The sequence below is a fragment of the Carassius auratus genome, linkage group LG30F (assembly GCF_003368295.1).
Source record: "Carassius auratus strain Wakin linkage group LG30F, ASM336829v1, whole genome shotgun sequence".
In the NCBI taxonomy this organism is placed as follows: domain Eukaryota; kingdom Metazoa; phylum Chordata; class Actinopteri; order Cypriniformes; family Cyprinidae; genus Carassius; species Carassius auratus.
The window spans coordinates 4,545,249-4,556,604 of record NC_039294.1 but is presented as its reverse complement, the minus strand read 5'-3'; the positions used below and the strand labels follow the sequence as shown (position 1 = coordinate 4,556,604).

Genomic DNA, 11,356 nt, shown 5'->3' with positions numbered 1-11,356 from the left:
CATATTATAAATTATAAAAATATTACACGTATAGTACGGTTTTGTGCGTAATTGCAACACGTTTATAACTTTCTATGCAGGCATTCACTCGTGCGCCTCGATTCAAGGGGTCCTTGGCCGACGGACGTCACACAAAACACGTGTGTTCGGGAGACGCACGTTACGACTGGATCTGTGCTGAGATCGATTTGCTTTTACTTGCAATAGATTTTAATTAAGGTTTCGTCGAGTGAACAAAACAAACTCCGCTGTAATGGGCGGGTTACAGAAGAAGAAGGTAAGAAAGTGATTTAGAGCAGAACTGTCGGTAAACAAAGCATGAAGGGCTGATGAGCGCAGGGCCCTGAAGACATGCGTGCTTTAAACATGTTACTATTCTCTAAACATTTAACAGTGTTTTCTGTATGACATTTGATAAACATGTACAAGGTTCTTAAATGACCACAGCATCATTTTTACTAGAATTGTCTAACTTTAATATTCATTGCAGCTGTTTTTAGCGGTACTTTACAGCATTAGAGGAATTAAATAAGGGTTCTTAAGTCTAAATCATCTTAAGACTCGACTCCGTATGAAATATGTGTGTCGTTTCTGCATATTCCCGCTTGTCAAGGCACTTTCTAACCTGTCATTTCTTCTCGTGTAGTATGAGAGTGGATCAGCCACTAACTATATCAGCAGGAATAAAGCCCGCAAGAAGCTGAGTCTGAGTCTTGCTGATTTCAGGTTGGTCAACAAAACAAAGCATTTCACTTGTGTTCTGTCCTGGGGTTTTGGTATTTTTACGTACCTCATACTTTATATGTGACCCTTGACAACAAAACCCATCATAAGGGTCAATAAGCTTTCATTTGATGTATGGTTGTTTATTAGGATCAGGCAATATTTGCCAGAGATACAACTATTTGAACATCTGAAATCTGAGGGTGCTAAAAAAAATACAAAGAAAATCGCCTAAGATTGTCCAATAATTTGAAGTAACTTATATTTACAGTAGGAAATCTACAAAATATCTTCACGGAACATGATCTTTAACTAAAGCAACACTGTGTAACTTTTTCTGTAAGCGAGTACATCATAAATTAACCTACCAAAACTGCCTTTTGTCTTATCCCAAATCACTACGGTACATTTATAATAAGTTATAATTTTTGGACTATTTAACCTGTTCGGCTCGTCACCGCTGCGGAGTAACACATGAATACATGCGTGATTCGCCATAGACATAAACTTGGAGAAGTTGCTCCGGTTAGAATGTTTTTCCGCGGGTTGCGTGCAGTTCTGTTCATTATCCGCTAGAGCGCCAAAATTTACATAGTGTTGCTTTAATATCCTAATGATTTTTGACATAAAAGAAACCTCCATAATTTTGACCCACACAATGTATTGTTGGTTATTGCTACAAATATACCCATGCTACTTTTTACTGGTTTTGTCCCCTAGTGTTACATGAAATAAAGTTAATATAATCTAGAATTTCATATACTGCATAAATAGTGTCATATTTTAAATGTTGTGTATTAGTAGTTTTTAACTAGCTTTTGCTAGATGACATAAATTTGTGCTACAGTACCTCAGAGTTAGATTGAACATTTGACATCAATAATGTTTAAAAGTATAAAGGATATTTAAAAGTTATTAAAAGATCAGATGTTTTTGTTTTGCTATCTTATCAAAAATGTATAATAAATAAATTTTATTATTTATGTTTAGTATTTCTTCCTTGGTTTGTTTGTGAACCACCAGTTGAGATAACAGATGTAAATACTGAAGGTGTTTGTGAATTAATACATGCTTCACATTTAATAGGCGGTTATGCATATTGAAAGGGATCTATCCTCATGAACCCAAACACAAAAAGAAGGTCAACAAGGGCTCGACAGCACCCAGAACCTTCTACCTGCTGAAAGACATCCGCTTCCTCTTGCATGAGCCTATCGTTGGCAAGTTCAGAGAGTACAAGGTGAGAATTTGCTTTAGGAAAGCTAGATGCTGCTTTGTGTTTGGAGCTGTTTCCTATAATCTGTATCATTTTGATCACTTTTTCATGTTCAAGCCAGAGATTAAATGACAGTGGAGGCAAAATACTGGTTTGCTAGTTAATAACAGTGTCAATGACAATGTAAAATATATGCCAAAGAAACATTCAGATGATTTGCTGTGGAAAGCAGCTGAAAGTGAGAGAGAGAGAAATATCAACTTTTTAAAGAAATATATACTTTAAAGTTTATTTTAATTGTTTTGGTTCTGTAATAACTAAATTCAAAGTTTTAAAATAAAAGTCTTTTTTTACATTTCTATTTAGCCTTTTTTGTATAGTTTTAGTAATTACACTTTTTTTCATTTCACTTAGTTGCTTAGTAATTGCCATATTTTATGTCAGCATTATCTAATTACAGAAAAAGAAATTACGGTAGGAAATTAAGTTAAGAACCTGCTTACCAATTGTGACATAACATTACAAAATGTTAGAAATTGGTGAGAAAAATATTTTTTTATTAAAGTTTTATTTATAACTGAATTTTTTTATAAACTTTTTCCTCTATGAAAACTGGTCATTATTTTTTTTTTAAGGAATAAGCTTTTGTCCTTTAATTTAAAAATTTTTCTTGTACGTTTGCATGATCTAGCAGTGCATGTGACACGCTAGCAATTCTCTCTGTGAAAAATCATAAAAACATTAAAACACATGGTTTGGTTGATTATTTCAAGAACAAGATTAAGTATTATTAAAAGTTCTAAAGATAAAAAATAAGACATCCTAGATTAAATTCTGATATTATTTTTTTTACTGAGGGACAATCTGTATGCTGACTATACATTCCCTTGGTTGTAGATTTTTGTGCGGAAACTGCGGAAAGCATATGGAAAAGCTGAGTGGAGCGGAGTGCAGAGAATGAAAGAGAACAAGCCTGCGTACAAACTGGACCACATCGTCAAGGAGAGGTGAGAACACACTGCAGGGGGCGCACTTCAACTCTCTGTCCCAACAACTGCAACATGCTGGGAATGACTTTTCTGTGTGTCCAGACAGTGTTATGTGATAAGCACCTATTTGTGTCCAAACAGTATTATCAGTACGAGAAGAGTCTCAGTCCCTGTCCACAAACAGATCAGTTATGAGAATCCAAAAGTCACAAGAATATGATACATTAATTATCTTGGCTAGACTGACTGTCTCGTTCTCCGTCCAATTTACTCGGTTTACAGCAGGGTTTGGAAATTTAGGAAAGTTAGGTTTTTTTTCCCCAACTGTTCAAAAGTTTGGGATAATACGATTTTTTTTCACGTTTTAGATGCAAGTTCACCAAGCTGCATTTGGTAAAAAAAAACAAAAAAAACAGTAAAATGGTAATATATTATTGAATAAAATATTGCACTTTGAAAGACCTATTTCCTGTTTAAATGCATTGTTAAATGTAGAATGGTGCAAAGCTACATTTTCAGCATCATTACTCCAGTCTTCAGTGTCACATGATCCTTCATATTTCTTTTGAAATTAGATTCCATTAGATTCTCTGATGAATAGAAAGTTCAAAAGAACAGCATTTTTAAAAATGGAATCCTTATAATGATATAAATGTCTTTACCTTTAGTTTAATGCATCTTTGCTGATAAAAAATATTACTTTATGGGCATGTTACTCATATGACTTGAGCAAATATTGCAGTACTTGACAATGGACATGAATTTGCAGTTTATAACTTATTTTCGATTAAAAGCACCATGAAATATCTCAAGTTCAGCTTTCATTCCTGTTTTCCTACTTGAGTGGGGAAATCTCCAAAACTGTCAGTCAGACTTATATTTCCAAAACATATGTCACCTATATTTGGCACCGAATTTAGCTTCTTTAGCTCGAATTGTGCTAAAATATTTTGCTCAGTAGCCACATTGAATAACTTGCTCCATTTTTCTATGAATGATCTGTCGTTGTCACCTACTGTTTCTAAAATAGCTTTGTTTTTCCAGGTATCCCACGTTCATTGATGCTGTCCGAGATGTAGATGATGCCCTTTCTATGTGTTTTCTGTTTTCTACGTTCGCTCGCACGGGAAAATGCCACGTTCAGACAATTCAGCTGTGCCGGAGACTTAGCATTGAATGGATGAACTACATCATCGCCTCGCGGTCTCTGAGAAAGGTACTGTAAACATAAGCTATGAAAGAAGTGCATTTTAAAGGCTGATTAAATGATTCAACTTTGTGGGTCTCTTAATGATTATATTTTTGTTTCTTCAGGTTTTTCTTTCTATTAAGGGTATTTATTACCAGGCTGAGGTTCTGGGACAAACCATCACATGGATCATACCATATCAGTTTGCCCATGATGTGAGTATAAATATACAATATATTTTTTTAAAGGGTACATAACATACACAGTTTCACCTAATCTCATCTTAATCTTGAGTACCTATAGAGTAGTACTGCATCCTTATCTCCAAAAAGTCTTTAGTTTTATCATATTTATTAAAGACAAATACAGTTTTCCGATTCCCTCCAGAAAAAGCCGAGCTCCTGGATGCGTGCCGTGAGCGGAGCTATAATACTGATGTTTTGTGTTGTTTCCATTAACATATATTCACTTATGTGCTGATTTCCAACAAAAGACAGACATCTGATGCAGTTGTCCTGCCATGAATGGGGTCTTTTATCACCGGGACAGCTCCATGTTTTAATAGCAAACGATCTGCAAATCCATCGTCGACTTGGGCCTTGTTTATAAAACATTCGTCACTCAAATGACCAGAACACACAATGGCACTTGATACACTCCGTTACTGCCCCGGAAAAACAAACTGCATGCACTGTTCGTATAACGCTGGGTTCTTGGGGAAGCTGAATACGGTAAACTTTCCCTCACATCCAAAAACACACTTATTTGGAGACATTCTGGAACCAATCCTATGCAGCGTTGCCGATGATTTCCCAATGAAGCGTGTTGATGTGCGCTCTCCTCTGGCCAACGTGTGCGCGGGTGCGCTTTTCCGAGATAAATGCTCATATAAGGAGTTCCACCATCGTCTACGTCATTAGATCCACTATCAAAAAAAAAAAAAAAAAAAAAAACTTGTAACTTATAACTTGGAAGTAAGATTTTCGGCACAGAAATTCTCAATCATTCTTCTAAATTATTTTTTAAAACTTTGGCCATGTTTAGCGTGAGAATCCATCTCTTTAACACTAAACAATTCTGAATAAACAAAACACCGTTGTAGCCCCCCTTTAAGATTGAGGCTTGTTCAGAAATTGGTAAAATATTTTTTTCATAATATATATATATTATAGTGATGCATATATTATAGTGATATATATATATATAATATTATTATTATTATTATTATATATATATATATATATTTTTTTTTTTTAAACGTTTTTTTTTTTTTACTCCGCAAGGACAAAAATTGACCAAAAGAGACCATAAAGACATTCATAATATCAAAGATAAATGCTGGTATTTTTAACTTTCTATTCTACAAATATTCCTGAATTAAAAAATGTATCAATGTTTCCACAAAAACATTGAGCAGCACAATGGTTTTCAACATTGATAATAACAAGAAATGTTTTAAGTAATATTTTAAATCTGTAAACATGTTTATTTGTGAGCACTTGCAATAACAACAAAATAATTTTGTAAAATAATGAAAGCAAGCAGGATGCGCTTTCTGCCGTCTCGGTCTCTGTGAACTTGAGTGTGATACTCTGTGGATATCTTTACCTTACATACATTAAAAATATATCTATAGAGAGTGAAATGCCTGCTTTCAAATGAACTAATTCAAATGGAAAACAAACAGCCTATTCCTCAGATTGATCCGTATTAAATAATGTATACAGCTGCATCACTACTGTGGAGATGAGTCTTTGTCGCCAAGTTCATCATCATTCATTTATCAAAGTATTATAATGTTAATGCTTTATACTTATTAGGCAATGCAAGCAATTAAAGACTGATTATATTGTTTTAAACGGTTTATTAATACACGTGTGAATAGTCGACTAATGCTTCAAACGAAAGTCGACCAGAAAAATCCTTCATCGAGGGCAGCCCTAGATATTGTTTTTGATCAAATTATAAAACCTTAGTGAACCTAATATACATTTTTTTTAAAATCTTAACGATTTCCTAACTTTATGAGGTTTAATTTTATTATTTTTATTATTATTATTTAGGAATTGGAATTGTTTTTATTATACTGCAGTTGTTACCCAACTACTTTGCTCTTTTTAACAGTGTCTTATGTTTCGCAGTATTCTGGATGCTGAGGTCTTTCTATAGATCAGATTGTTTTCTAATGTCTGTTAACACACCCCTGTCCCTGCTCTCCTCAGCACCCTACAGATGTGGACTACAGAGTTATGGCCACCTTTACAGAACTCTACACAACGCTGCTTGGATTCGTCAACTTCCGCCTTTACCAGACCCTCAACCTCGTCTACCCGCCCAAGGTAAAACGCACCGAATGAGCTTCTGTTAAATGCCTTTTTAGTTTTCAGTAGCAGAATTCCAGTTCATTCCAATGTTTTGTATTCTGGTGTTTGTTAGCTTGATGGACAAGGAGAGTTCAGCCTCAAATCAGAGTTTGAAGAAGATTATGCCCTGGAATCAGAGAGCTATACTGAGGTACTGACTGTTTCATTTTCTATTTTCATATCAACATTCAGTTGGACCAAATATGACAGTGTGTTTAAAGATATGTGTCTTTACATTTTCTACCAGAAACTGTCAGCGTTAAGTGCCAGCCTGGCCCGTACAGTTCCTTCAGTGGAGGAGGAGGAGGCACAGCTGGACCATTTCCCTGCTGAAGGGGTGAGCGAGCGAGAGACTGACAGCTGTCTGTATCCTGAACACCTGCAGTGACTTACAAACATAACCTCTGCTTTATACAAGGGATATTACATTCCATAGTTAAAACCAGTACACTATAAAAAAAACAAGTGATGGACATGGTAATATAATTTATAATAATGACAACTAATAATGACAACTATAGTTATTTGAAGATCATTATGATTACTACTGTAATTTTTATTATTATTATATTGTTGTTTTAGATTTTATCTAATATTATTGTTCCAATCTTTTAATGATATTAGATTATATCGTAATATATTCTATTACCATGTCCAAATAGCTGTAGTAGTAGTTGCAATAATAATAGCTAATAAATTATATTACCATAACCATATAACCACAACCATAATAATAATAAATAATTGTCACTGTTATTTGGACAATATTCTTTATTATTATTATTATTATTATTATTATTATACACTCTGATAATATTATAAATGGTTGTTAATTGTAATACCTTACCAACAGTCATAGCAATAATAATGACTTTCATTTGGAGATGGGATTAGTTAAGTATTTATAAAGAAGTATTTCTAAAATGTATATAATATTAGAATTTAATATATAAAAATATAATAGTAATAATTACTATAATAAAAATGATTGTTCTTAATTATTGTTTTTATTGCCATGGTTATCTGAACATGGTAATGTAATTGATGATGATGATGATAATAATAATATAATCAGTCATCATTACCATAGTTATTTATTTTGCCATTTCACATTTTAATACTATAGTATGCACTGAATTATCATAAAATTGGATATGAAAATGGTAATTTTTGGTTCCATAGAACTGTATATGTATGCAAGGACTGTAGCATGACAATGTCACAGTGTAAAAACAATGGAGGCTTAAAGTTTATTTTTAGTTTAAGTAACTAAGTTTGTTTGTAGAGCACCTGTCATAAAATGCAGTTTGCACAGCTGTTTGGTAGCAAACTCAAAGCTGTCAGATTCATATCGACTTGCTAAACCATCTGTAATTAATGCAATTATGTGAACCCCCCCTCCCCCCCAATAATTTTCCACATGTCAAGTTCACTAAAAGAAAGTGTCACAAGACACTTGTTATTTAGTCTCACTTCACGAAGCGTGAGTCGGTGAAGCACTCAACCCGTGTTTGATTAATTGTTGTTTTGGACGGACTTCGTATCCTCCTGTTTCAAGTTCACTGAGGGAGACTGTTTCTATGGTTACATGCTAAAGGTGTTAAAAAAACATTCTGATGAAACCAGCGTGATTGCAGACGACCTTTGTCCTCTTTATTTAATGTGGTGTTTAAATGCACTTTCAATTGCAGGAAGACCTGGAGAAAATGGAGGCGAGAGAGAGGACCGAGCTGGAGCAGAACAAACAGAAGAAGCTCTTCGAAGGGCTGAAGTTTTTCCTAAACAGAGAAGTTCCCAGGGAATCGCTGGCTTTTGTCATCAGGTGTGACATACTAACTTATTTTTATCACACCATCTTATTTACAACACTTTCCCTAAAATAGGCTTCTTTTTTTTTGTGTGTGTGTGAAGTGAAGGCACACATTCCATGTTCTTTAGAGGTAGAATTAGATATTAGTTTAGAGGTTTTTTGTAATCTAGTAATAAACATAATTTAAATCAAAAGTAGATCAGTAAATAGGTATTTGTCTCATCTCCGCTCATTACAACAATAAAAATCATGCAGCGGTGTCGGTCCATTTGACTGTAAAAATTGATATCCAGCCTATTGTAAAATAATTTTTCATTAACAAATCTCTTGAGGTTTAGCCGTTTCCCAAATTCTGACGCTACATAGATATTTCCTTTAAAAAAAACTCTTCGGTGGCATGCAGGAAGTGACATCATTTCTACAGCATGGTGGGAACATTGATGGATTTTCTCAACTTTTATCAAGCAGCTATTCAGCCGTGTAAAAGAGTGTTATTTGTCTTGAGATTATTAATACATGTATTCTTTTTTACTCTTCTAAAAATGTATGAATTTTTATTTTTGTGTTAAATTGCAAACCTTGTATTAAAGATATGTGTAAAACTAATATTAAGTCTGAGCATCAGCAGTTTGTATATGTACCGAAAGAAACATGTTTGTCTGTATATAAGAATGTGTTGTACACTGTGCAGGTGTTTCGGTGGACAGGTGTCCTGGGATAAATCACTGTGCATCGGCAGCACTTACGATGAAACCGACGAAACGATCACACATCACATTGTGGACAGACCCACCATCGACAAACAGTATATCAACAGGTCCGAAACAAAACTCCCTGATTCCGTACAGTGTCTACTTCACATGTACTGTATATTCTTGTACTTGATGCCTTTCTCGACCTGGCAGGTACTACATCCAGCCCCAGTGGGTGTATGACTGTGTAAATGGAAAGATACTGTTACCCGTAGAGGAATATTTCCTGGGAGTTACACTGCCGCCCCATCTGTCACCGTTCGTGGAGGAGAGCGAGGGAGATTATGTGCCTCCTGAGAAACTCAAACTCCTGGCCCTGCAGCGAGGACAGAAGCCACGTGAGGCTTTATGAAAGGATTCTTGCCTTATGATTGTGTATGAATGTTCAATGGTTGTTAACATCACAAACAAACTGTTCACAGAAGCAGAAGAGGAGGAGGATGAGGAAGAAGAGGAGGAGGAAGATGACGAAGAGGAAGATGATCAAAGTGAGGATGAAGATGAGGCTGAAGATGAAGCTAATTTAGCTGAAATGGAGGAGAAGAGAGCTCAGGGAAAGGTAAGATGGTTTTAAGTTTGCAGAAGTAATTTTTTGCAGTTTCGCTGCTTGTTTGTTTAGTGGCACAAAATTGCAGATTTAAGGCCCTGGTGTACTTCAAGCGAAATTGAAGAACGAACTGATATGATGTCATTTCGAACAAAATCAGGCCAAAATGAAGTTGGTTTTGAGTTCGTTTTGGCAGTTCAAAACGGCTCACCAATGCAAACTTTGTGGAGCAGTTCGCGTTGGCTCCTAAACACTTCCTCTACATCATTTCATAGTTGTTGTGTTTAGGGGATATGCGCTACCGTCGCAAGTCCAGTTTACATGAATCTACACCCCACCTCCAGCAGCGTGGGGGGTTGGAAAGTTCATTAACAGTATACCATAATTCAGCCTTTACAAACTTCTTTTTGCCCTGAAACGAAGAACAAAAACGAACTTTGTTTGAAGTATACTGGGGCCTTTACAACTTACAGTTGTTACCTTAAAAGGCTTTGACTTTATAATAGGGAAATTATTTTGGCTGTAATTCTCACACAACTTCCAAAATAGTAAAACCAACATGACAATGAATTGTGATAAAATTGTAAATCATGATATTTCTTAAAAATAGTGGGATTATATGTGATGAAAGTTTCGGAGTCGGTTTGTAATAACTGGAATTTACACAGCGTGACGTCATAAAACATTTTGTGGAGGAATATGTAAAATGTAAAAGTCTGTCGTGTGCTGGTTTTCCCTCAGAGTCTGTCAGTGAAGGTGACCCCTGGTAAAGTCAAACCAGAGAACCGCATGCGCACCGAACAAGAGGAAAAGGCAGAGGAGAAGAGACTGGCTATTATGATGATGAAGAAGAGAGAGAAATACCTCTATGACAAGATCATGTTTGGCAAGAAGAGACACGTCAGAGAGGTAAGCCTGCTTGGAAATAGATGTATCGGGTGCCGTTTTTCAATGTTATATGCTATATCTAACCAGAAGATTGATTCAGGATAATACTTCATTTTGATTCTTTGTTATTTTTATTTTTATTGCATTAGTTTTTTATGGTTTTTTGTAAATGAGTGCTATGGTTAAAGGCAGGGTAAGTAATTTCTGATAGTCAGTGTTGACATTTGAAATCACCAAAACAAACCCTTTGCTTACCCTGCCTTACACGGTGGTCATTCACAGCTCACACTTTAAAAGGTGCTTGACCTACATTTGGCTCATTGTTTCAGCTTCATTGACCTTGACAGAATTCAGTGTTTATGAATCTAATGCACACCTTCCAACAGGCTAACAAGCTAGCAGCTAAGAGGAAAGCTCATGATGACGCCAACAAAGCCGACAAGAAGAAGAAGAAGAAAAAGTGCTGATTTTTTTACATGTATTAAAGTGTTTCTTGTGCATTTTCTCTCTGCTGAGAGACTTTGAGAATTGTTCTTCTCTCGTTTCAACTCATTGCATCATTTAATGGAAATTGTACATGATTCACTGAACTCCATGTATCATTTAAGTTTGCCCGAACTGGTTTCAGTGACACTTTTCTGGATTTCTTATTTGTCTTTGACATCTAATAAACATAAGATTATGATTATCTTTAATTAAAAGTTTATTTTCTTTTTTCTTTTTTTTATTCTGTCTGCATGTTTCAAATTTGTAATGTACTAACTTGAATAAAAGTTTTTAAAGAATTGCAGGTGAGATTAGAATCAGAGCAGATGACAAAAGTTGTCATTATCACATTTTTGAAAATAAAGTGTAATGGCTTTTCAATATTAATAATGT

The 11,356-nt window shown here is 35.0% G+C and overlaps 1 protein-coding gene across 1 annotated transcript; it reads left to right on the top strand.

Annotated features, from left to right (window-relative positions):
• The first annotated feature begins 98 nt into the window (after nt 1-98).
• Nucleotides 99-11,183, top strand: pes (pescadillo). The gene is made up of 15 exons (XM_026240683.1): nt 99-277; nt 647-726; nt 1,810-1,963; nt 2,837-2,946; nt 3,973-4,144; nt 4,243-4,332; nt 6,340-6,456; nt 6,554-6,631; nt 6,728-6,817; nt 8,172-8,302; nt 8,982-9,107; nt 9,196-9,380; nt 9,465-9,601; nt 10,331-10,498; nt 10,864-11,183. The coding sequence occupies exons 1-15, from the start codon at nt 254-256 to the stop codon at nt 10,942-10,944; spliced, it is 1,743 nt and encodes a 580-aa protein (XP_026096468.1). The 5' UTR covers nt 99-253; the 3' UTR covers nt 10,945-11,183.
• Nucleotides 11,184-11,356: the final 173 nt, after the last annotated feature.